General features: G+C 33.5%; 2 protein-coding genes and 1 long non-coding RNA gene across 3 annotated transcripts; all 3 read left to right on the top strand.

Moving 5' to 3' along the window:
- Nucleotides 1-9,952: 9,952 nt before the first annotated feature.
- LOC112285429 (T-complex protein 1 subunit alpha) lies at nucleotides 9,953-16,010 on the top strand. Its single transcript, XM_024526259.3, has 17 exons — nucleotides 9,953-10,195; nucleotides 10,430-10,494; nucleotides 10,782-10,871; nucleotides 11,291-11,377; nucleotides 11,609-11,668; nucleotides 11,870-11,920; nucleotides 12,121-12,216; nucleotides 12,449-12,514; nucleotides 12,681-12,898; nucleotides 13,120-13,216; nucleotides 13,403-13,489; nucleotides 13,880-14,014; nucleotides 14,184-14,288; nucleotides 14,475-14,603; nucleotides 14,903-15,006; nucleotides 15,263-15,353; nucleotides 15,520-16,010. The coding sequence occupies exons 1-17, from the start codon at nucleotides 10,132-10,134 to the stop codon at nucleotides 15,598-15,600; spliced, it is 1,626 nt and encodes a 541-aa protein (XP_024382027.1). The 5' UTR covers nucleotides 9,953-10,131; the 3' UTR covers nucleotides 15,601-16,010.
- A 562-nt stretch (nucleotides 16,011-16,572) lies between these two features.
- LOC112285436 (uncharacterized) lies at nucleotides 16,573-19,303 on the top strand. The gene is made up of 4 exons (XM_024526269.3): nucleotides 16,573-17,419; nucleotides 17,671-18,080; nucleotides 18,202-18,393; nucleotides 18,836-19,303. Exons 1-4 carry the CDS (start codon nucleotides 17,019-17,021, stop codon nucleotides 19,090-19,092), a joined length of 1,260 nt encoding a protein of 419 aa, XP_024382037.1. The 5' UTR covers nucleotides 16,573-17,018; the 3' UTR covers nucleotides 19,093-19,303.
- A 602-nt stretch (nucleotides 19,304-19,905) lies between these two features.
- LOC149989813 (uncharacterized) lies at nucleotides 19,906-20,872 on the top strand. Its single transcript, XR_016504050.1, has 2 exons — nucleotides 19,906-20,103; nucleotides 20,274-20,872. It is a non-coding gene; the product is annotated as an uncharacterized LOC149989813 (long non-coding RNA).
- Nucleotides 20,873-27,478: the final 6,606 nt, after the last annotated feature.

Below are 27,478 nucleotides of genomic sequence, written 5' to 3'. Positions count from 1 at the left end.
CTTCCAATGTAGTACGCATTTCATTCTGATAAATATAGAGTCACAAAACTCCATCCTTACCTTGTTTATATAAAACTTCACCAATCATCATATAAGGTGCACATTTTAATATTAAGTGTCGTTTAAGCTTTTCATTAAAATTGGGTGGAATGGTTTGAAATGTCAAGTATTGAATTATTTCACTATACTTCAGAGTAATTACATCTATTGCAAACAATTCTACATCAGGTAGTGCATTGTTAATGGATTCATTACCCAATATATTAGATAACCAAGATAAATGGTCTGCATTAGAATTTGATTTTTCTGATCTTACCTGAATAGTAAAGTCAAATTTCTACAAGAATAGAGTCCATTGTACAATACGACCACTCAATTGAGGCTTATTAATCATATATTTTAAAGCATCATGGTCGACATGGAAAACAAATTTATAACCAAGAAGATAGTGTCGAAACTTTTGTACGGAATAAATCATTCTCAATGCTTCTCTTTCAGTTGTTGTATAATTTCTTTCAGCTGCTACCAATTGACGACTTGCATAGTAAATAGGGTGATCAAAACCCCTATCATCTTTCTGGCTTAGCACAAAACCAATTGCGATATTAGATGCATCCACATAAACTTGGAATGGTTTTGTCCAGCAAGGTGTCACCAATATTAGTGGTGAAACTAATTTCTGTCTCAATGTTTCGAATGTAATTGTACATTCTTTTGTTCAAAATAGACTCGTTCCATCGGTTAGTGGTTTTTTTAAGAGATTTATCAAGGAAAGGCATATAACTACAAATAGATAGATAAATCACCAATAATAACTGACATGGTCAACAAATGCTCGAACACCCATAATAGTGTCTCGTTGCTTTAATTCTACTATAATCTTTATTTTATCTCGATCTGTAGCAATGCCTGCCATCAAAACTATATGACCCAATAGTTTACCAGAAGGTATACCAAATTGGTATTTTTTTGAATTTAAAGAAATTCCATATTTGATACATTGATTCAAACATTGACCTAGATATTCTAAATGCTTGGCTCTCGTACTAAATGTACAAAAATCATTTAGAAATATTTTCATTAAATTTCGTAGATAATCTTGAAACGCTTGCATTATTACCTTTTGAAATGTAGCTGGTGTATTACAAAGCCCAAATGGCATAATCTTATAGGCAAAGGTCGCCCAATCTATAATAAAAGTAGTTTTTAACTGGTCTTCTTTTGCAATCTTAACTTGATTATAACCGGAGAATCCATCAAGAAATGAATAACATTCATGTCCAGCGACAACATCCAATATACTATCCATGAATGGTAAAAGAAAATAATCATTCTTGATAGCCATATTTAATTTATGGAAATCTTGACAAATGCAAACTTTTTCATTCCTTTTTGGTACTATAAAAATTGGTGAAACCCATTCATTAAAAGAAATCGGATAGATAAATCCAACCTCTAAGAGTTTATCTAGGTCTTTTTTTACCATAAGTGAGTATTTTGGATTAAGTTGATGTTATCTTTGGCATACTGGTATAGCGTTCTCCTCCAATATAATTTGATGCTTACAAACTTCAGTTCGAATTCCTTTCAAATCTGCATATGACCATACAAAAATAGTTTTATGCATTAAAAAGTAATCCACCCAAATTTCTTTCTCCTTACCTTTTATATCATCATAAATCTAAATGATTTGGAGAGCCTCCCTTGTACCTAAATTAATTGATTGACATCGTAGAATTTTAGGAGTCTCTAGAATAATGTTCTGCTCAATTCCAGAATCTTTCATAAAATCTGACAAATTAGAACTTTCCAACTCTAGTTCCATAGCACTAAAGTGATTAACATCCTATCTATTCATCTAATATGCAATCATATGATTAGAATTGTCAATAACATCTGAACGAACTAAATACTCTCTCGATCCTCTGCACTAGTATTTCATTCTAGTATGCTTAACAACTTGCCTTTTATCAACATAAATTGAATCAGGTGCACCAATTTCTTCTTTTGTAGACTCATCTTCACAATCTGATGTGAATTCTAAACTGGCAACTTGAGTTACTCTGTGATATTGGATAGGGTACATTTGAAGCACAATTTTATCATTACCTTTCTTAATTGTCAATGTACCACGGTCCTAATCATTTAGAACTTTAGCTTGATATAACCATGGTCGCCCCTATAAAATTGGATGTGATAATATAGAGCTTCGCAATCGAAAAATAATATAATCAATTTTCTAGATAATCTCCGCAATTACTATATCAATACTTCGTAAAATATCCATAGGTTTAACTTAACTAGAATCAGCCATTTTCAAAACTACTCTAGTAGGCAATAAGTGATCCAAACCCATCTCCTCCATTATAGCGGCATTCATAAGATTTACACTAGATCCTCTATCTACTTGCACTCTCGATAATAACACACCATCAATTGAGACATCAATCATTGGTGCATCCGGATTGGGATTCAAACTTACTTCTCAGATTTCTTTATTTTGAGATTTGCGACGAATTAATGAAGAATTCAAGATAGTTTGGCATTGAGGTGCTATCGCCAATAGTTACTTCATAGAGATTGTGGACTGTATGGTATCCAAATCTTTTAGAATATCAAATGGTTTTGTATTAGTAATAATTTCCAATGTTTGTTTCTTCTTCCCAGTCCTAGACACCGACGTAGATAAATTGGTTTTCTCTATATTGAAAATTGGTAAAGCTACTGGAACTGAATTTGATGGAGCCTATAAAATTGGTTCTTTGAATGGATAAGATTGTTCTCCCAATTGGGCTGATATTAGTTTCTTAGAATTCATGCCTCTTAGAGGATCTTTCAATGGAAAGGACATTTTCTGAAATTGTGTAGAAAATGGAACAACTCGACACGGAATCAAAGCCTCCGTAATTGGTACTTCATTGGAGTGCACAACTGATTCAGGTCTTATACTGAGTAAGGAGTACATGTCAAGATCTGGATTGGATGGCCCCATAATTGGGTCCAATTGGCCCTTTGCTTCAGGATCACCATAATATTGAATTGGTCCATTCCTCTTTTGCTGACTTCTTGTAAGAAGAGCTTGGACTACATCTATCTGATGAACAGGTGTTTTTTGTGTCCCGTTATTTTTTTCCTCTACAATTTGCATAGTCGATTTTATCTTTTGATCATGATTATTAGGATTAAATAGAATATTGCATTGATAATGAAAGTGACCCGATTGCTTGTAATTTTGACATATTAGAGCATATTCCTCTATAAATCTTAGATTAGGACATTCACTGGTATAATGACCAATTTGTCAACACCGATAATAACGTAATGATTTTTGATCCATATCGTCAGGTATGCTTGGAATCTCCATTGGAATATATCTACTAGGCTGATTCCAGGTAGCCATAGTAAATGATCTTGGTTCACCTGTTGCTAGTGGTCGAGAATTAGATTGTTGAATTAGTATAGTTTGGAGATTACCGCCTTGATTATTTTTACCGTTCTATATCTTTGTTCCATAAATTGAATTATAATTAGTATTTTGAAATTTTCCAAAGCCATGATTAGGTCGATTTGAGCGATTTCTATTTCAACCATCCATATTTCTAGTCTATACTTAATTAACATTCCATTGAGTTGGTTGTATCGTGTGGTTATTAAACTGTTGTTGCCTTTGTAAATGTCAGCAGTTTTGGGTAGGGTGCTTTCCTCCACAAAATGTACATTGAATATCCGTTTGTTTGGATGATGGACATTTCGTATCAAAATGACCTTCTCCCTTACAATTATTACACCATACATTAGGTCTTATATTAGAAGGCTTATGTCGTTTCTCCTTGTCTTTAGCCAAATTCACGGCCAATTCTTCTAACTTCTTTATTAGATTTAATAACAAAGCTTCATTTGGATTTTTAACAATCGCATTTGTGAGCAAGTCCGGTTGTTGATAGGTTGGCGATGTACAATAAGGTGTCATTGTTATTGGCGCTATTTCTTAGAGTGGTGTAGCATTAATTGATTTTTGCAACATAACATTCTTCATGTTAGATGCAACCATTTGTAGATAATTACCCATTGATATATTTTTTGATTGTATTTGTTGGCTTTCTGAACTTGGAATCATCATGGCCCCCACTATTAAAAATTGGTCATAATGACATTCTTCCCATACCTTTGCTCATACCAATGATGCCTCTACCATAGCTGATCAAGCCTCTTTTACAAATATTTTTAATTCTGGTGGATGCAAACCATTGATTAATATCGACAATATAAACGCATCTGGTATTTGATTATTTATCCATTTACAAAGTATATCCGTGACTTGGCCATAATAGGACTCCATTGATTCCTCCACAAACATCTTGCTATTCATAAAACTTTCTCTAAGCCGATCTTCAAATCCTATTGGTCTAAAATGGATTAGGAAGGCATTCTTCAAGGCCTCCCAATTGAAAAATCTACTCACTGGTTGCCGAATATACCATTCAAAAGTTGTATCTTTTAAAGTTGTAAGCAACCATCTCAACCAAATGTCTTCAATTCTACCATTATTAGCCATGCAAGCTGTCAAGAATTGGCATATATGGTGATCGGGATCAGAGCCCGACCAACCACTAAAAGTAGGTAATGGTGCCATACTTGTAGTTTGGTCTCTTACTGCTCCTATTTGTACTGCAATTGGTACTTTTGGCACTCCCGCGGTGATTAGTGTTATTACTGGTCTCTTTACTATTTGAATTTGAATTTTTCTTCCTTTGGTTTTACTTGGACCTACAATTCCTTTTTGTCATTTCCGTGTGAGATTTCTTATGCGTAATCACTCCTGTCTTTCTTTCGCTTATCAATTAATTCTTTGATAATCCTCCCCTTCATGATTATCACTCATAATCTTTCATTTTTCTTTACAAAATCAATACTACCTTGCATTATAACTTTTATATTTGTAATCCTAAAACTAATTCTTCTCACGTTCTCATTCAAGATATAATTCCATCTTCCATATAATCAATTTCTAACATTTTATATTGTTATCATTTCTCCAGTAGCGACGCCAAAATGTTGTTCTTGTTATGTTCAAGCTTCAATATACCAAAGCAATTGAACTAATAGAGGTGGGTTCGAACATGGGAAAAGATTGGTTATATGAATTGGGTCTGTTAGTGTCACAATTGATTGTACTCTAGTTATCTGAAATCAATTATCAACTACAAAATAGCAAGGCTTACTACTTCCATCTTAATTCAACCCATAATCCATTCTATGACAATCAATTCAACAATACTTCCATATTCTTATCCGTTCCTCTCCCACTTACTCTCTTTACGGTTTATATATATTCAATTACTGATCTCTAGCTTACCTATTGTATTTAGTTTCTCAATTCATCACACAGAATTCAATATCTCGGCTTACGACTCTCACAGTCTGGTATTCTAGACTAACTTTTCAGTATTCAGAAACTATCCATTGCTCGTCAACAACAAAGAAACAAAAAAGAGATAGCATCAAGCTTACCCTAGCTTACGACTATCACAATCTGGCACCGATCTCTCTTTTTTCAACCTCTTTATCTTAGTAAAAGATGGACCATCGACCAGTAGATTTCAAAGGTTATGATCCTTTGAATTCTTAACCATTTATTCCACTAACAACCTACTATTACCAACTAAACTGCCTAACCATCAGTCTAATTCTCAAGGTTATCAATAACCAACTAGTAACTTACCACAAAGTTTATTTACCTATTCTATACATAATATCTCTAAAAAATAACAAATGACCATCTATTATTTCTACATATAGAGGTTTGATTTTCTTAAGTAAAGATATTTCTTATTTTTTGACAAAGTCTTTATGTATAAAATAGACTAAGATTCTTAAATCTAATAAAGCAAAGGTCATGTGATTTTTTGATCTTAAATAAGTTTTTACTATAAAATAACATGAAGAATGTGAAAAAAAATAAGATCTTTATTAGGTATTGCACAAGATTCTAATTGTATGGTTTTTATTATAATTAGAGAAATTAATTTTCTAACACATTCTCTTCTTTAGCAACCATGCTCCTTATTTTTTAGTTGCATTATTTCTTTGGACAATATTAAGCAATGTCCTTAGATTTTCCATAATATAAGCACAAACCTTTTAGATATCATTGAATCTTGAATAAGAAATTTGAAACATACCACATTAATTTGCATAGATTTTGGTCTTGATGAATAAGCTTCCAAAAACTTATGAGATGTTGCTATGATTTGATTTGCACCTTTTCAATCAAATCTTTGCTCTTGTTATCTTTCAAAGAGATGATTGTTGCATGCAATAATTTGAGCAATAAATTATTCTAATGCATCTATTGTCAACATTAAAAATTATAAATGTTTGACATTATCTTTCAATGTATATAAAAATTAATTGATAAGAGCTTTATCATTTCAATCCATTTCACAAGTAAGGTTTTGAAATTTAATAGTATATATGGTAGCTAAAAAAAAATTGTCATAAAGATATAAGTTTTGTCTTTGCTATCTTTTTTTAATCATTTTTTAAAAACTTATAATAAAATATTCTAAAAATAAATTTAGATCATAGAAGAGATATGAATATTTTTTCTATATAAGATGTATATTAAGAAAAATCACTTTTAAAGAAAAGTGTACCTATGAATTTAACTTTAATATATCTGTCCAAGTGATGAAAAGTTTCAATCTTAGATACAATTTTATTTATTGTAGAAATCTTCATAACTTTCATCTTATTCCATCAAACTTCTCTAACATGTTCATCTTTGCATCCTTCATACTTATAATAATAAGAATTCTTGGATTTAATTGTAAACTTAATTTACTTTCTTCTCTTAATTGCTCAATTTATTAACATAGTCTTTGAACTTCATTATTGATTTTTTCCATAGATGTAGAAATATTACTTCCATAGTCAATATTAGAGATACATGAGATTTCTATCTTAAAAGTATTGATATGCTTGTGAAGATCTATAATGAATATAAATCTATTTTCTCTTGTGTTGATAGTAACATCTATAATTTTTTTTTTATAGAAAATTTAAATAAGTTTACAAATTTAATTAGAGGAAGATAATCTCCAACTTCTAATATAAAATGATTTTTTTATATAAAGAGATATTCCTTTTTTTTAACAAAAAAATCATTCTTATGAAATCAGAATATTTATTTAAAAGTAGATAGTTAACAACCTTCAAAATACAACAATTTAAGTGGAAGTAATTCACTCTATTTCAAAAAAAAAACAAACATAATGAATTAATATTCTTATCAAATTTTTAATAACATAAATGTGAAGAAATTAAAAAATTATTACACTCTTGTATCACTCAAAAAGACTAAAAAATCAATCAAAGATGGTATAATATTAATCTAGAATGGTTTTTGTCAATAACAAGAAGACTAAGCCGTGAAGTAACATTAAAGACTAGAAAGATATTTACAAGAGTGAAGATAGCTTTATTCTTGCTTCTACATATACTATTTAACTAAGAACTATGTGAAAACATTCCATAGGATCTCCAATATGTGTCTAACTTATAAGATATATGTCTAATTTACAAAATAAGTTTTTGATATGTGTACTAAATAGTTAACTTGTTCTAAAAGCTACTTATATATACAATATGTGGTTATTTTGATGGCTAATTTTCTAATCTATCAATCAATTATAAATATGTATGAAGTCAAATATATATTGTCAAATAATACAAATTCTTGCTTTACAATATAAAAGTTACTTAGCTGTAGAAGATGAATAGAAAATGAATCAACAAGATTATATAAGATCTAAGTAAATTCTAATTAACCTTCAATAATTCTAATTAAATATCAATTAATCTATTTTTAAAAAAAACTATAAAAGAAATATAAAAAATCATAAATTAGTTTATTTTTTTATTTTAATAGTTAATAGATTAAAGATTGATTAGAAAATTTACCTTCTAGATTTAAAAAAATTCTTTTAGTATCTTAAAAAGGCCATAAATTGATAAAAATAAAATAGATTATATAGATATCCAGTATGATCAACTCTAAAATGAACTTAAAGATAGGATCGTGCTAAAATCTTCTTAGGAAAGATTGAATTGATATTTAGAGGATGATTATTTGAAGATTAGGATTGAAATCAGATCTCTAGCTACTAAATTAGATACTTTGGAATAAGTAGGGGAGATTTTAGAAATCAAAGAGTTGGATTGAAGAATTGTTTGTAAGTTTATTTTTAAATTATTAAGCTTATTTTTATAGGTTTTGAGATGACTTTGCAATTATTGTGTAAAATCAAGGTTTGTATCAATAACTTTAGATTTATGCAATAAAGTTATGGCTAGTACTATTAGATGGTTTATGAGATGCATATGACATCTATAATTCAAATTTTGTCAATACGTAGTTGAATGGATGTGTTAATTATGTATAATTTTTTTTATTATTATTCTAATGATGTGATTGGAAGATATTTAATTATTAGTTTAAGAAAGTATTAAAAGTTGGTAATTTAGGATTGAACAAGATTTTTTTAATATCTAAAAATCTACTTATAGAAACAAGAAAAATTTTGGTGTGGTTTTAATAGACTGACATATCAAGGTATACACCAATTTGGAGCTAAAGATAATGGTTGAAGACTAATAAATTGTTGCTTAAGCTTCATCATCAATCTTTAAGTTTATAGCCAAGGAATACTGGTACAATTTGTTTGCACTTTTTTCATAATTTATAAGTTGGATTGATTTTTTTTTTTTAATATATAGAAGATTAATCATTTTATTAGTATATAAAATTTTATACCAACTAAATAATTAAATCATGAATTATAGGTAGTTGAAGCTTACTACCTAAAATTAGGATTTGAAGAGAAAATTAGAAATTTTAAAAAAAGACAAATATAAGACAATTAGAATTTGTATTTTCTTGAAGTAATTAAGAAGAGTGTTTTTGAGTACTATGCATTTGCTTTAAATTCTTTCGTATCGGAATTCAAATTGCTTCTTTTTTAATGGTTGAAATCTATTAAAGTTTCTTAGATAATTGTAATATATGACTTCATCTTCTACAACCAATTACTTGATGTATTTCTAAATAAGAAGACATTTAATACGATAATGTGACCTTGTTGTGTAAAAAAGACTCTACCACAATAATAGATATAATGTTGTCACGAGACACCACTGTAGTATCTATAACCAATTTATTAAGTGAATTGCTTAATTTAAATCTATTCTCTATGGAATTATTCTCTAAAGATATTTAGGAGGCTTTACTATAAAAAAAATTCAATGAATTAAAATAAATGAGTAAGAACGAACATATTTTTTTGCTCTCGTGTATTTCTCTCATGTTTCTATTTATTTTATTAACTTTTTTTTTTATACGACATATATTGCTTGGCAATACTACCATCGTCAATCCAAAAAAGAAAAGTTATGTATTATAAGTTTTAAATTTTTTTTAAAAAAATGTATAAAGTAATACCATTCTATGGCCAATGCATTTGCATAGTCATCACTATAAAAAATTTGCCATAATGACAAAATGCTTGGTTCTACCAAAACAAAAAAAAATAAAAGACCTAAGATCAATTTATAAAAAGAGCTCAAAATGAAGGAAAGGCAAAAAAGAGATAGATGGTATTTGAACAAAAAAAAATTGGCTACAGAATAGGAAAAAAATGAGGTGATTTAAAAATCACTATCTTCCATTTTAGATACATCAAACAAAAGATTAACTAAACATTGGATACAATTTTTGTAAACAAACACATTTACTGAACACCACTCATGAAACAACATCGCGACCGTCCCTCGCCCCACCCTTGGATGGAAAACTGATGATAAATCGATAGCGAACGTAGTACGAGCGAACGAAGAGCACCCGTCCACGGGAACACTCCGGGCCCTGGCAAGTCTGGGCATCGTGGTTGCAGGGGTGGCGGCGGAGAGAGATAGAGCGTTTCGTGTTGTGTCCCCGACCCGACTCTGAATGCCTGTGCCAAGGGAATCCCAACTTCCGCTCTGCCTCCCACGCTTCTCATGCTCCATTCCTTCCACCATTCTTTAAAGCTGCCGTTTCCCCGATTTGATCGCTAACGCTAGCACTGAAGCACCATGTCACAGAACCTGAGTATTCTCGGAGATCGGCAGACAGGCCAAGATGTCCGCACGCAGAATGGTTGCTAACTTGCATTCTGGATTAGGTTTTTGGGCATTGTTATTTTGGTTTCTGCGGTCGCGCGTGGATTCTCGTTCGGTTTCAATGGATTTTTGAGAAGGGTTTTTGAGGTTTTGGAGCGCGGGGCAGGGTTGATTGCGAGGGGTTGGTGGTTGGGGTCCTATGATTTGGGCTTGGGTTGAATGTGGGGGATCTGATTCAGTGTTTGTTGTTGTCATGGTGGATGGAATGCAGTTATGGCTTGTCAAGCCATTGCCAACATTGTTAAAACCTCATTGGGACCTGTTGGTTTGGACAAGGTGCGTTTGGGCTCGTTTCTTGCGGTGTTGCGAATTTGGTATTTTGGTTGCATGGGTGTGAACCTCATCTTGGAGTCGGCACTTCATTAGCAAAAGGTTTTGCACGTGCAGCGTGAATTAGGATGAAAATGTTGCGGACATAATTTGATGTGAAGCTTGTCTTGAAGAGTTGGACTTGGTCATACTGGTCAGCTTAGTTTAGCTTGTCAACCCAAAGATTGTTATTTTGATTGATAATGTGTTCTGAATCTGTGCTCGATTCTTTTTCTGCCCTGTGGATCTTGCAGATGTTAGTGGATGATATAGGTGATGTGACTATAACAAATGACGGAGCCACCATTTTAAAAATGCTTGAAGTGGAGCATCCTGCCTCGAAGGTTATTTATTTATTTATTTATTTATTTTTTCATGGTTGTATCATTGTATATAATGATATCGTCAACTGCTTGTTTTGGAACTTTTCGTGACAATATTTAGCTGGTTACATGGCGGAGGTTTATATTGTAAAGGAGAACTATCTGGTAGTGGTCTTATTGTGGTAGCCCATGGTAAGCCTACACTTACAACCATTTGCGGTAGGATATTCTTATGTTATAAGAGGTTTTGGTTTTTCATTCACCTCCTATTCTGTCGTACGCACAGTAGGATTTCGAACGTTTTTAGCGGTGTGTATGTTGGAAATGTCTGTATGTATGATTGGCCTAATCAAGCTACAAATATGAATAGATTTTGCAGTGAAAAGTATCGGTTCGATGCTAAGTTACATCAAGATTTATTCTCGGATGATTTCAATCAGGTGCTGGTAGAATTAGCCGAGCTGCAGGATCGAGAAGTCGGAGATGGTACAACATCTGTTGTTATTATTGCTTCGGAGCTTCTTAAGGTCACTGCCTTACCCGATCTTCTCATGAGCTCGTCGTTGATGTTTTATAGATTTTTCTGTTTTATTGGAGGATATAAACCTGTGTTTGTTTCAATTACAGACGAGTTGATATTTATGGAGACATAACAGTTGGGTTTTAAAATCTCGATGGCTTTTACTGCTTATTTCTCTGTAACATTACTGTGTTGTTCATGAGAAAAGGGCTTATTCTGCCAGTTTTTGGTTAAACAGAGAGCAAATGATTTGGTTAGGATAAAGATTCATCCGACTTCTATTATCAGTGGTTATCGAGTATGTTTTCTCTACCCTGTACAGTTTATCCCGTTACATTATGATTTTATAATATTAGTAGTCGAAGTCGATGCGGAGCTATTTTCTTAGCCAGCATATCTATCTGGCTATATATCTATCTCGATTTTACTCATGTTCTGTGTCAGATTTGGAACTAATGCTGACAACGTTCTGAGCAATTGAGTTCACATGTTTTGCCAGCTCGCCATGCGTGAGGCTTGCAAGTATATTGAGGAGAAGCTTGCTACTAAGGTATTATCTTTACAATTACTATTCATGGTCGAGGTTATTGCCTCGATTGGTTTATGGTTGTATATGGCTGTTCTTCAAGGATAGTGTTGGTAGTAGTTTATTCTTGGAGATTGTATATGAAGGTTTTGAAAATCATTATTTGGGCCTTCAGAGCTTCACCGTTGTGCGACATAGTGCTAATCAATCTCAGCTAAATGTAGGTTGAAAAACTGGGAAATGATACTTTGATCAACTGCGCAAAGACGAGCATGTCCTCTAAGATCATTGGTCCTGAATCTGACTTCTTTGCCAAAATGGTATGTTTTATAGGGGTGGATGCGAACGTTACATGCTTCTGTAGGATGTGTATTAGCTGAATTTATGCCCAGGAAACACAGTACCAAGTACTTCGTAACACTGTTTAGAAGTGGGTCCATATCCAAGCACATGCAATGCACATCTACATATTTATCATGGATTTTATTTCAAGTTTGCTGATTTTACAACCATGTTGCAATGATGGAACACTATCGTGTTGTGAACCGCCAGGTGGTTGATGCAGTACAAGCTGTGAAGACTGTTTCTGACAGGGGCGACGTTAGATACCCCATTAAGGTCTCCACATTAATCTTTATAGAAGTGCAGTTTGTAACTGTTATTTATGTTTTCTGCCCGTTGGAAGAAAGCTGCTTATTGTTTTTGTGTGCTTAAGTTTTGGTGTTGACTATATTCGTTTAAGCGCCTGTACTGACATGCAGATTGGGGGTGGTCAATTGGACAGTCTATCAACATTCTAAAGGCTCATGGACAGAGTGCCAGAGAGAGTTATCTTCTCAATGGTTATGCTTTGCCGATAGGAAGAGCTGCTCAGGGTATGCCTAGGCGAGTGGCACCAGCTCGGATTGCATGCTTAGATGTCAACTTGCAGAAGACTAAAATGCAGATGGGGGTACAGGTTCTTGTTACAGATCCGAGGGAGCTTGAAAAGATCCGTCAAAGGTGAGTTTCTTTACGGAGCATTTCCGAGGTATGAATGTATACTTCAAAATCGCAAATACGTCCATGTCCTCAGAAGCAGAACTTTTGACGGGTTGCAGAATATCTTATAAGCATTCTGTTTTATATTGGGGAGTTTGTCACGGGATTTTTTTCTTCTCATTTTTTTTATTCAGAAAACCAAGTATTTTTCGTCTTATTGTTCATAACTAATAATTTTGCAGGGAAGCAGACATTACTAAAGAGCGAATTGAGAAAATTCTCAAGGCAGGGGCTAATGTGATTCTTACTACGAAGGGCATTGATGATATGTCTTTAAAGGTAGGTACACTGGTGAAACATGCTTATTTCGCAAAGGCTGGGCACACCAACACCTAATTCAAATATTCAGCTTTATCGAGGAGTACATACTTTGTGATTTATTTATTTTATTATGTGTGGTTGATATTATACTGTATGTATTGGGGTGGAAACAATGTTTTGATGAACAGTCTATGGTGGATGCAGTATTTCGTGGAAGCCAATGCCATAGCATTGCGGCGCGTGAGCAAGGAAGCTATGCGTCACATAGCCAAGGCCACTGGTGCCACTCAGGTACATATTAGTTGAGGCTGAACTATGTTATGCTTTATCATTTCTTGCAAAGTGATGCTTTTTCCAGCATTAGAGCAGCTGTTATCTCGATTATTTCTTGGCTGGTTAGCTTTGCAGGTAGCCGTTGCTCGTTTCGTCTTTTTTATCCTTTGATTGTGTTTCACCAAAATGTTTCTAAATTCGCTATGTGAAATAGTCTTTGAGTTCATAGGTTACTCATCACATAATGGGAGTTTTTATCGTTGACAGTAGACTTTTGGGTGCCATTGCAGTGGTCACCTTTCAGTACTTTTTTCCTCAAATAGTATCACCAATAATTACAACGACTCTTACCTGCATGTGTTGTCCTATAATGGATTCTACATCCTGCATATGTTCATTCTATTGCAGGTTCTGACCTTTGCTGACATGGAAGGGGGTGAGACTTTCGACTCTTCTCTACTAGGAAATGCTGAGGAAGTCGTGGAGGAGCGGGTGTCTGATGACGATGTCATTCTTATCAAGGGTGCGAAGAGCTCAAGAGTGGTGAGTGAACATTTACACTGTTGCGACCGTTACCTCCCTTAGCAGCTTCTATTGTGCTGGAACTTGGATTTTCATCTTAGATTTCTATCCGTATTCTCTCACATTGTAACGTGTCTGAAAATATGCATAAAAGTGAATATGCATAGTATCACATTATGTTACTTGGCAGGTTTCGATCGTGTTGAGAGGAGCCAATGACTACATGTTAGATGAGATGGAACGCTCTATTCATGACTCATTGAGCATTGTGAAACGTGCACTGGAATCAAACACTGTGAGTGGATGTCTCGCTCTGCTTCTAAATCTTGTACCAACTGCGCTTTTGGTCGCAACTCTACAATTTAGGATAATTGTCTGAACTACTTCAGCCAGAGAATCTGTATCTGATTCTTTTTTGTTGATGACACCTAACTAATTCTAATTGGAGAGGAATATTAATATATTTAGTTTGTTGTGGCAGTTGGTGGCGGGAGGGGGAGCTGTGGAGGCTGCTCTATCAGTGTACTTGGAGAATCTGGCAACCACCCTGGGGTCACGGGAGCAACTTGCCATAGCCGAATTCGCTGAGGCCCTTCTCATCATCCCCAAGGTATGCAATTACCTTGGATACATTGTTGGACCTTTGTGGTGTTTTGAGGGAGGTAGTTTCGATGCCCACGTCTTCTCGTTTGATGAAGTAGCCGTGTTTTCAATCCTGCCGAGTAAATATTTCAACCTTTGTTGTTTAGTGTGTGTGTGTGTATATATATGTATATTAAAATGAGTTCGTCTAAGTATTTATTTTCAAAAATTAAAAAAACTGTCATAAAATCGAGGACCACACTGTGTTTTATCGTTAACATCGTCAGCACAGTTGGAGTGTACTTTTAACGAATGTTGGAAACACAGGTTCTGGCAGTAAATGCAGCAAAGGATTCGACAGAATTGGTCGCCAAACTTCGGGCATATCACCACAGCGCCCAAACAAAGTCTGAAAAGCAACACCTTGCAGGGTATGCCCTCGAATGAAATAATTTGATTGTCAGTTAGTTTTTTGAAGGTTCTTATATTATGCTGCTCCAGTTGGCAGTTTGTTCTGCTCGTGTATTTTACGAAAGTCATTGCGACTTGGGTCTAAGTGTTCGGTGTTGCCTTAGTTGTATGTAGGAAGTTCTGTCCTGAAATTTGGAGTTGGCATTCTCAGCATGGGCTACTTTTGAAGTATTTCCACGCATGCTGCGTTCTCTAAATTTTTTGTTGATTTGACAGGACTGGTTTGGACTTGGTCAAAGGAGTTGTTAGGAACAACATCGAAGCTGGTGTGCTTGAGCCAGCTATGAGTAAAATTAAAATCATTCAGGTAAGAAACATGTGCTTTTGAAAGATTCCCTTTTAATATATGAAGATTTTTTGACAGATATGTACTGTCTCGTTTCTGGATCATTGTTCTTTGTATGTTGAGGTTAATTGCTCTGGTGTGTGGGGGTGTAAGATCATGCCTGATGTGACATCGGTATTTTTTGCAGTTTGCAACTGAAGCTGCAATTACAATCCTACGAATTGATGACATGATCAAACTGTTCAAGGAGGAAGATGGTGATCGGTGACATCACTTTCGCAGAAGGACACTGAATCAATTCTATTATCAAACGGGACAGCTCACTGACGAATCTTCAAGTTCGGCAATTTAACTTTCATCCTACTTTTTTCACCATGTGGGATTTCGATGTTCTACAACCCACGCAGAGTACCTGTGTTCATTAACTTTTCTTCATACTCCAATTTTACCTTACCCGGACGGGTTTTCAAGGTGATGGGTAGTCTGCTGAGATATTAAAGTTGGCATCACATCATGGGTGCACAGTTACAATTACATCGAATGATAGTCAGATGTTGCACATCCTGATTTAGTTTTTCTTTTCCTTTGGAAAGTGCCATGATATAAATTATTTATGACTTTATTGATGTAGAAAAGCAATTCGGTATCGAAGAAAGTGAAGTTTTGACTCGCATAAAATTATAACGTTTTTTTCATCATTTTAGGAATTCTCCAAAATTGCGTGTTCATTTGTTTAGGATTGTTAAGTCCTTGTTTCCTATGCTTGTTCATTTGTTTGGGATTGTTAAGTGACATTCCATATTTCCACAGTTTGCATGTTTCTACTTAACGATTAGACTTCTTGTCTCCAATAAGCACAACCTTAATTTCAGTACACTTCTTGTGTCGTTTTGATGTCTCTGTTTTCTCGCTATGTTTAATCAACAGTTTGTCGGAAAGTGGAGTTCTTTGAAGAGATTTGCACCTAAACATCGGTATATGCTTATGCTTCATGCACAAATGGTTAACCGCTGCAATTTGCCCAAAGGCAATATTTCCCAACTGTACCTCAGCTAAATTGGAAGTTGTCGAAACTTCTCACATTGAAGTCGAATTCAATTCTTCGCTTACGGCACACTTGTGCCCATGAGTTGAACCCTTAACAGACTTTACTACTCATATTAACTTTGTCTGAAGATCTTCTGGAGTGCAATTTTAGATATATACAGGTTTCCCAACCAGCCTATTTGCAGAATTGTATACAATTGTTTCAGTGAATGTGTCTACAAGAATATGTTTCGTCTTCGAATCAGTAAATACAGTGTCAAGTCTGTTAACGTTATGGAAAGTCGAGCTCGTGAGAGATGTGCAACTACCTGATCTGCGCACATACTGACGGATATGCCACAATCTTTTAGACCTAGAATTTCATTGTAGAAAACCCACGTTGTATATGAGCTCCTCGTTTTCAAACTTTCAAATCGGATTTACGTAGTGGATATGGCGGGACTCCTGCATCTACTGTAAGGTGGGCGTGAATGTTCGCCCCTTTAAGTGGCTGAGAATCTAAGTGCTCAAGTTCTTTTCGCTCCAGGATAAGAAGTTTTGGAGTTCTACGTGTGCTTTGCTGGTATGTTCACTCAAGCGTAGCGGATACTGAAAACCGCGGCAGCAATCGTGGCTATGGCCCTGTGATCACCATTCGCTATGCATCAGCTCTCCCCACGTCGGCATGCGCCGCATTTCAGCGATTCAGGCGGCAGGCCTGCACTTCAGTGTGTTTCATTTGTCACTCAGCCGTCTCTGAGGCTTCTTTCTACTTGTTTGCCATGGTCTAGGAGAAGTCTTGCTGGTGGGCTGTCACTTTATTTTCGCGGCAGTGGTTTACCAACGGAACGAACTTTAGGGAGAGCAGTTGTGGTCGAGGGAGGTGGATGGAAGAGGAAACCTAGATGTTTTGGAGTTCAGTGCGCAGATGACGAGAGAGTTTGGGCACCCACTGAGGACGAGCTCATCGAGGATAAAACCTCTGCTGGAGTCGAGAAAGACGCGTGGGAGAGTGACTTATCTGACGAAGACGTACGGGTGCTTGCAAAATTCCAATCCGTGTAAGTTCGCATACTTGCGTATTTGCGGGGCCTGTATAATAGAGCCATTTTGGGTGAATTTCGCTAAGGGCGCTGAAGATTCTTGATTGTTGGGTTGAAGTTTCTTGACAGTTGGATTGGCTCAAATTTGCTCGAAGAATCGCTCATCTTCGCCAAATGCTGCTGTGTGTTTTTACGCATAGTTTATATCAATCAAATAGTTATGGTTCTAGTTATCAATTTAACGCGGATCCCGATTCCAATTTGCTCAGGTATAACTTTGTACAGGTCTTGGAGGTTTCAAGAAGATCTGAACATCCATTGGCCGGCTGTAAGCTCCTTCTCCTTGACAGGTCTGGTAATATACAGAGTGTGTACCACCCTTACAAATTGATCACAAGCTCTTACTATGATATCTTCGCCTCGCTACCCCCTATTATTCCTGATGGCCCTGTGGGGATTCTTGGTCTTGGAGCTGGCACTGCTGCGCGGATGATCCACCAATTTTGGCCCCATATCAACTTACATGGCTGGGAACTTGACGCTTCCGTCGTCATGGTTGCCCGACAATTTTTTGACATGAAAGAGCTAGAAGAAGGAAAACCGCCCGTCAATGGAAGATCTGCGTTTGAATTGGAAGAAGATGCATCACAATTGGCAGATGAAGGATCCATAATTACAGGTACTTTGAGGATTTTTTAAATCTGAACAGTAGTTTCAATCACAACCGATATATGTTCGAGATTCTTTGAATAATTTGTAAGTTAATACTGGCTTATACTTTGTAGTTTTGTGTCTTGCAGGCAGTCCAGGAACTAACTCAAATGACATTGGGAGGTTAGTAGTGCATATAGGCGATGCCCTTAGCTGTAAAGCACCAACGGAGGAAGGTTTTGCAGGCCTCATTGTTGACTTGTTTAGCGATGGAGCGGTGATACCTGCCCTTCAGCAGCCTCAAACTTGGCAGCACCTTCGTGAACAACTGAAGCCAGGAGGTAAGTAGCAAAATCAATCATAGCCAGCATTTCTTCAGGATGGTGGTCTGTGATGTCTTTTTAGTAGTTTGCTACAGGATCCCCATTAAATAGTACGGGACTCGGGACAATGAAGTGAATTCCAGTGAACTGTAGATCTAATTGCTCTCAAATGGATATTATTCGTTATGAGCTTCCAGGCGATAACCTTTTCATTCCCGATCACCATTTCTAAACTCTAAAACGTGTAACTGCATCGTAGATAATAGCTGCAGTTTAGCTGCGGTATGCAGAAGGCTTCTTAGATGGCTTCCGGGAGATGTAATGGTCTCCGGTTCGATTATTTAACGTCTCTTGGCGGCTGATCATAGGAGATGATATTGACTAGTTTATAACGAACGTGAAACTTGTGCTTAGCTCTTATAAATTGCTAATGAGAATAACAAAAGTTACGATTTTACAGGTCGCATCATGGTCAATTGTGGAGGTTCTTGTGTGGAAGCAGATGGGAAGCATGCTAAGGATGGTAATACGACAATGGAGGAAACAATCCACGCATTAGCCAAGATTTTCCTTAACGAGGTCCTCCGATTCGAATTTCCTGGAAAATCGAATAACTCTGTAGCTCTGACAGGTCCCTCCCCTGACTGCCAAGCTTGGGAGCAAGCCCTGCCCATAACATTGAGGGACACCGTGTACGGTTGGTTGCCAATCTACTGAGCCTTCGTCTCGCATTGTACGTCGTCCTTGAAAATTTGATGTGTTCGGTATTTTTATCTTTTTTCGTAGCCGCACAAATCCATGTCGGACCCAACCCACAACATCGAATGCTATGCTAACGTCCTCTTGAGGGGCAAGGTTGCCTAACTTAGCTACAACACAAATGTTCAATTTTTTTGACCATGAGAAATATGAGGTAGCTATGTTGTCATGTGGGCTTGTTTCTTCAGGAATATTTATGTAGAAAACAAATGGGTGAACTACCACTTCTCAACTTCATGGTTGGAACTACAGTTATCTCGCTCATGATATTTGTAATTTGCTCTTATCTCAAGCTCCACGAACTGAACTGGAGTATTCAGAGAGGAAAGTGTCGGTTGTAATAAAGTTATGCGACAAGTAGCTCTTCGAATAAAAAGAAATCATGTGCTGGTCTCTCTCTGGAGCCTTCCAATGCGGAAAGACCCTTTTATCTTTTGACTCTCGTTTCCCACGTCGGACCCACACTCTTATTCTTAAGCTCTTTGCGGCAAGTGGTCCTCGGTGGAGGCCTTTTATTCCTCCGAATGTTGCCATTTCAATGACCCGTGATTTGGTCAGTACAATCTATTCAGTAACTCCCGCCTACCTGCATACCTTGTTCGACCTAAGTTACAAGTTAGAGGAGCGTGGTGCGAGGATTCCAGCAGTGCTACGAGGAGAAAACTTAGCACTCGTTGGGAAACGAGTTGCTTGATTTTAATGATGATTCACAGGATTCTCCTTTACCGTTGTTACTCAACCAACCAATCTGATTCTCAAGTTCACGGTTGCAGAGATTTGTGAATGTCGGTTCTGATTGCCTTCGAGAATGAACACGAAGGCTATATCAATGAACCCCGTAAACAAAGCTCGAGCTCGAACACTAAGTCGATATGTGCAGGGGGCCTGAAGATTTGGACATGTTATGGAGGTTCCGATGAACAACCCAAAGATTACGGCAATGGACTGGAACGACAACATTAGAAAATTGTGAGACAATCCTGGACTCGAATGCGAGTGGTTTCTGCAGTTTCCGGTGCATGTGAATATATATATATATATATATATATTAAGCAGTATCCAGCATTGAATCTCAAGAGTTTTGAAGCACCTTAAGCTAGGATGTAAAGTCACCAAAACCAACAGACTGTTGGGTGCAGAGGCTGCTGCATGGCACGTGAGGGTGTCCCATGGGAGATTTCATTGCAAGCCACCGCGGTTACGGAATGCCATCTCTCGCAGCGTATTACCCATTTGCATTCAACCCAGCTCCTAGTGTCCTTCCCGAAGGTGATTGCAGCAAATCATTGCTCTTGTCGAAAGACCCATTTGGTTTTGTGGGCATCATTCTGCTCTGCTGGTACCAATTGCTGATTCCTGCAATCAATTGAACCATGAGTGCTTCCTTGTGGCTCTGGAAACTTGGAATCTCAATCTGCTGTGTCCTTGCTGTGAGTTCGTAGTTTGGGTGTGATGCCTGATTGCTATCAACCGATGACTTGCGTACTCGCCGTTTCGGCGATCGAAGCTTGAGGTTCCTCTAGTGTTAGTCTAAAGGAGGTTATGCCTATGCCTCATCTCATACCGATGAAGGTTTTGTGGTCGTTGTTATTCCACGTGCTTGACCATCAACCTATAATTGATGGTTTGTTGCATATGTCAGAGCAACAGCTGGTAGATTTATTACCATTGTTATCTTATTACTTTATCAAAAAACTGATTAGTACTGGCGTGTACTTGTAACCTAATATTTGTTTCATCCAATTGCATTTTTGTTTTTAATATCTAAAATTTCAGAACAAAAATAGAATAGAATCTAGAAGATGTGCACTTGGTATAGATGGATGATGTCAATATTGATTGTTTTCTAATGACGATTAGTTTTGTGGATTATTGTGTAATATGCACCAATTGCTATGAAATTTCTAATCTTAATGAAATATATATGTAATTAATACCACTCACAGGTTTATTTAAAGAAGTTTAGTAAATGTATTTCAAGGTTTCAGTTTTACATGCTTTTAAAATGCAATTTGTCACATTTTTTGTCACAATAATCTGGCCTTTACATCTATTAAATGGTGCTAATAAGTATATGTTTGCAATCAAGCAATGTTTTAAATAAGTGTAATTTTCTTAGAGTTGCTACTTTAACTGGTAATAATAATAAGAAAAAAGTTGCATAATTTTTTTCTTCATTGTATGAAATATGTGAGATCCTATTTATAGGCGTTCAAATATTTACCTCTAGAAATGCAAACATTATGATGGGAAAATGACTAAATCAGCACATTAAAAATCCAATCCTTTAGCTTTACTTCACTCATTTTCCAACTCAACCCACACAAAATCAACCCTTGAAATATTCACAAATAAATGAGATGATTGTAGTATTATTATTTTAAAAATATTTACTAATTCTAATAGATAATTTATAATTTTTCTTTTTAAATATAAATATACATGATGAAAATTAAGAAAAAAAATAAAATAATAATAGTTGTAGATGATATTGGTCAAATACCATGACACTTCCATGCAAAGAATGAGTTGCTTTTGATTAGAGTTTTTGATCATATTCAAGACCAGGTGTCCATGTGGTTGTTTTGGAGTTAAAGCTCCAATTTAATGTACAATCCACAAGTCCATAGGACTGAAACATTGCTTCTATGTTCTCTTGACTCTTCTTTGGCAAATTTATAACCCTTTAAATTCAAAAATACATTACCAAGAAATAAAAATGATATTATATATGTCTGTATATATATAAATAAAATAGCAATATCAAATACAATCATTAAGGGGATTTAGACTTACTTATCTTGTAAAAAAGATGATTTTGAAATCAAAGTATCACAAAAAAGATGCATGAAATATCTTAAACCATGTAGCTTGTGTCAGTTCTCTACCCTCTTTGAATCTATACCACATTGCTGACTTACCAAGCCTTTGCACTCCAAAAAAATTGAAATCCTAAATCTCTTTGATTCCATAGCACACTGCAATCTTGTCCTTCTTCTATGCTTTGAAAAAAACAAATCCTAAAACTTTTGGATTGCATATAATACTGCTACCTTATAATGTATTGGCGCTCCAAAAAGCATTAGATCCTTTATGACAAAGAAATATTATTTACTTTCTTAACTAATGAAGAACAATACAAAGAAGTTGAAAACATGTTTGAAGACAACTTCTTTGAGTTTGATAATGTAAATAAACTTGCGGTGGTTCATGGCACAATCAATAGTACTTAATACATGTTCACTCAAAATATTATATCTAAATTGATTGATTAAGTTATGAATCATTTTATATCCAAGCTTAATGCTCAATTTTGACAAACTACAAAAACATCAAGAGAAGGCTTTTAGATAGTATTTTCAACCATAAAAGACCACCGTATTTTCAAAAATAAGAGCCATTGCTCTCAAAATAAAATTGCATGATAATTGGCTATAGTACTAAGGTGCCTTCAATCATACAATAATAGAGCCAACATTGGTGAATTACGAAGGGCCTAGGGTATTGGCAACAACATAGTATATATATTTGTAAATCAAGTGATTCAAGCAATTTTTCCACTCAAATATTAATATATGCAATAGCCAAATACTATCCAAAGGCTTTAGATTAGTTAGTCATTTAGTCTTCTAGGATTTAACAATTATATCAGACTTATCAATGAAATAAATTTTTTTTGAGCCATTACCTAAAGAATGACGACAATGTATTTTTTGACTTAAAGAAGAAGTATGTTATGAATACCTAGGTTGTGTGTGACCTTGATTGCTATATTATTGAGCTAATCATAGGTTGGCTTAGATTGTGTCCAAACTTAACAATATTGAAGAAGATGAGGATATTCAAAAACTCCAAAAAATACTTTGATGATGGACATTATTTCTTTATAGACTCAGTATATAATATAAGTCAAATGGAAATTTGTAGCGATAAGATTCCAAATGCTAGTTAGTTAATAAATAAGAAGTTTAATTATTGTTTGGCAAAAGCCCAAGTTACAAATAAATATTGTATTGGGATTTTAAAAAGCAGTTGGACTTTGCTTAGAAAAGTCCATATCCAGCTCATTTATGATATAAATATGAAGTTTTTTGTAGACTAAATTTTTTATATTTTTAGTTTTACATACTATATTGGTCAATTTAGATGACATGTAGATAACTAAATTTATGGAGATTGAGAAAGAGCCATAAGAAAATTTTGATGTTACATTGAGAGTGGTAATTCTCCTTTAAAAAAAAAAATGAATAAAACAATGATATACAATTATGCATTTGATGTTTTACAAATGCATAATTTAGACTAGTTTATTCTGAGGCAGTTTAGGATTTAGCATATTTGGCAATCAATATTTTAAATACATAGTATTTTTTTATATATTGTGCAAATAAAAATTTTAAAAAAATATTTTGGTTCTTAATATAGTTTTACTTGCCTTTACAATGTTATATAATGAATTGTATTATCCCAAGGTTTCTAAAATTATAAAAAATAGAATACATGAAAAACCAAGAAAATGAGCAACTAAAGTTTAGTTTTTCACATATAGCTAGTATGCCTTGTGTATTATATCTATATATAATAATAATCTAAATTGAAATTAATATGTGTAAGAACAAAGATTTAGGATGTTGGAAGAAGTGATTTATTGATAATTAGTGATTTTAATACAAGAGAAGTGCCGATAGAGGACCAAAATTTTGGGATGTAATATAGTGGGATTTATGATTCATGAGTTGTTTGGTGGATTCTATCAATACACTTTTCTCCTCCCTTTTCCCTCCTAGACTCAATACCTCTTTGAATTATCAAGTATTGCATATTATATCTAAGTTTAGTATTGATTAGCAAACATGGATTTATAGAGCACCTTTGAGGAATTATAAAAGAACTATTATAAGTAAAACTTTATTAAAGAGAAGAACTTAAATAAGATATATAAAAAAGTAAAAAATAAATCAAAGATGCAGGAGTCAACTTCAAATCCTAAATCCTAAATCAAACCCTAATCCTAAATCAAATCCTAATCAAATCCTAACCAAATCCTAAATCCTAAACCAAACCCTAATCTTAAATCAAACCCTAACCAAATCCTAAATCAAATCCTAGTAATTCCTATAACAGATTTAAATCTCAATTACTAATAAATGAATTATTGATCTTAACTCAAAATTTGCATGCTTTTTAACAATTAAGTTGGCAACAAGCACAATTTTTTTTTAAAAAGGATCGGAATTACCAAATAGATGATAGCCTCAAAAACGTGTCTGGATATTAGCTGGCCTCCTTCTCCGACCTTGATGCCAATCTTCGAGAGTCAATATCTCTCTTTATCACCATTTGGTTGATCTCAAAATTCTCAAACACATAGGAAAACAAGTCTAATATACTTATACACAAATTTCATTCCAATCCAACTAGTAGATTGCAAAAAATCTTAAAAACCCTCACCGGACCTAAAATTCTACTTTTTGAGACCTAGACCCACTTAAACCCCAATAATCCTCAATTAAACTATTAGATTGAGCTAAGATTCACAACACATATTAAGCACAACTATGAACATTAACCCACAAAATTTCACTAATAGATCTATTACAAAACTCTTGAAATCACTAGAAACATCAATCCTATTTTATTTCACAAAATTCAAGTCATCCAAAAACAAACTTGACTTTGTAAAGCTCTTACAAAGTCATAACAAATTCAAATCATCCAAAACCAATGCTCATAAAAAAAATATCTAGTTTGCTATCAAATCCCATTCTTAGATTTGTAAAAGAATCCCAAAATTGTCGTCGAGACTTGGTTATGTGCCTTAGGGTCTGATTTTGACTCTGGTTCATAACTGGCCCTCTCCGGGTATCAATATCAAGTTTTTTTAAGTAAATTTTGCTAGAATTTACTCTTAACTTCCTTTTAAAGATGCCTATATCATTTATTTTTCTAATCTACTTTATTTTATCTTATTTATGGTCCTACAAAGTAAGTAGAAGTCACCTTTCTAAAAAAGCAACATTGAAACCTTTTAGTTTTACAACCCTTTTTACTATTAACTATATTTCTAAGATAATTTGCTCTAGTACTTTGAATTAAGATCTCCTACATTATAATAATTTCTACACTCTTTCACCTATTAGTCATGTTATATCATGACAACGTATCTAGTGACCAATCATATGTAACCACAAATTTGGCTTTAAAAGTACACAATTGACTTTGCATATTTGTTGCAAAAAAATTGAACTTGCCTTTCAATGCCTTATTTGCTTAGGCAGCGTGTTGCACCAAAGCTCCATTCTTGCTCATTTGCTTCTTGCATACCTCTATCTTATTAGAAGCGTATAATTTTTTGAAATTTATTGAATCTTCTAGCTAGCTAACAATTGTGATATATTCATTTACATTGAAATGACATCCATTGCCATTCTTTGTAGGATTTAGGATTTTTTTTGGAGACATAATGAATAATTAAAAAAAATGAAAAGGTTTGTTATTAAATGTTAAGTTGACATATTAGATTAACTAGATTTCACTTGATATGTCATTTAATTATTAAGTCATACTTTAGAAACTTAAAAATAATATTTAAGTTTGAATGGTGATATTTGATTAGATGAAATTTTGAATGATTCATGATATTTGGTTGCCTAAAAATAATAAGTTTGAATCCTCTTATTACAAATATTAGAGTGGTTATCTTATTAAAGTATAATTTTAAATTATTGAATAGGAAAAATAAAAATAATCATGAGTAAATACATATATATATATATATATATATATGTATATATAATAAAATTATATTTATATAAAAAAATATATATAAAAAATATTCTAGTATTGATTTTAATAAGTAATTATTGTATAAAATTAATTAGTTTAAAATAAAAATAACATATTTTAAAATAGAAATTTCGAAAATATTATATAAAATATTAATTATAAGTCATAATTATGGTATTTAATTATTTAAAATAGAAATATATTAAAATATTAAAATATTATAGTTTCTTTTTATCTTTATTATTTCTAATTTTTATACTAAAATATCATATAATATATTAAAGAACTACATATGTTAAATTTTATTTAAAAATTAATTATTTGACCTCCTATCATTAAAAAAAAGAATAAGTTAACTATTCATTTTTTTAAAAAGTTATGAAGAAATCTTATGATATCATTAAAAGAATCACTAAAATTCAACTTTAATAAAAATTAAATACACAAAATAGTAATAGGAATATAATTTGATATTATTAATTTTAATTATTTTTCAAAAAAATGTGGAAGATGTAATGGCAAAATGTCTTGAAATAATTATATACAAATAAATAAAAATATGGTAGTCTTAGAAGAAAAACATTTAAAAATTTCATAATTTAAAAAGTTAAGAATCAATTAAAAATTGGTGCATTTTTTTCATATATATATATATATATATATATATATATTTATTAGGGTCTTTTAAAATGAATACCGTAAAGAAGTAAAAAGAAACCTTAATATGATATTGATCAAATGTTTAATAATAATAAATTATTATTTTAACTTATAGATGCATTGTAGTGGATTTAGGTAGAGCAAAGTATTTACTTATATTAATGAGCAAAGCAGCAAAGCTTTTGCTATTGATGCACAATTTAAATTTAATTTAGATGATGTATTTTAAAACTCAAGAAAATTAGAAGAATTATTATATTATAGATTTTAATTTGATATTATCTAATAGTAGAAGTATATATATATATATATATATATAAACTAATTCATAGATGTATCAATAAAAAAATTCTACTACAATGTGACTTGAATCCTTATATTTGTTATTTTTTTATTATCTTCATATATTATATATATCATGGTATGATATATATAATATATATTTTGTATATAAAAAAATTTGTATACATTCACCATGTAGGATTGATACATCAATATAGGTATTGATGCAGGTTAAAATAAAACATTTGTAAATATTACAGGAAACATGCATATACTTTTAAACAGCTTTTTGTTCAGTTTTTTATTTATCATATTTAAAAATCGTGCTATCGGAAACAAATAAAAAATGAAACGTCTTAAGATATGTAATTTAAATGTAGTATTTTAGCAATGAATATGTTGCACTATTTCATGTAAGAAATATTCAAATCATTAAAACCTTTTCCAGTAAAATTGATGGTTTTACAGCATGGTTTCAAATTTTTTGGACAAGAAAGAAAAGAATCAAATTAAATCAAATAGATTAAAGGAAATCCTAGTAATCAAATAGATATTTTTTTAAAGTATGTCATTTACTACAGATTCTGATCAAGCGCTTGTGTAATGTATGCACTTC

This window comes from Physcomitrium patens, chromosome 1, assembly GCF_059467195.1.
Source record: "Physcomitrium patens ecotype Gransden chromosome 1, ASM5946719v1, whole genome shotgun sequence".
Taxonomy (NCBI): domain Eukaryota; kingdom Viridiplantae; phylum Streptophyta; class Bryopsida; order Funariales; family Funariaceae; genus Physcomitrium; species Physcomitrium patens.
Note: the sequence above shows the minus strand (reverse complement) of the source record. Positions and strands in the feature narration are given on the sequence as shown.

Bases quoted from the DNA above. Each gene is read 5' to 3' on its own strand.
- LOC112285436 (XM_024526269.3), top strand. From the start codon at position 17,019: ATGCATCAGCTCTCCCCACGTCGGCATGCGCCGCATTTCAGCGATTCA. The intron at 18,081-18,201 runs GTACTTTGAGGA...TGTGTCTTGCAG, and splicing joins TGAAGGATCCATAATTACAG to GCAGTCCAGGAACTAACTCA. The intron at 18,394-18,835 runs GTAAGTAGCAAA...ACGATTTTACAG, and splicing joins TGAACAACTGAAGCCAGGAG to GTCGCATCATGGTCAATTGT.
- LOC112285429 (XM_024526259.3), top strand. From the start codon at position 10,132: ATGTCACAGAACCTGAGTATTCTCGGAGATCGGCAGACAGGCCAAGAT. The intron at 14,289-14,474 runs GTGAGTGGATGT...TTGTTGTGGCAG, and splicing joins GTGCACTGGAATCAAACACT to TTGGTGGCGGGAGGGGGAGC. The intron at 15,354-15,519 runs GTAAGAAACATG...TATTTTTTGCAG, and splicing joins GTAAAATTAAAATCATTCAG to TTTGCAACTGAAGCTGCAAT.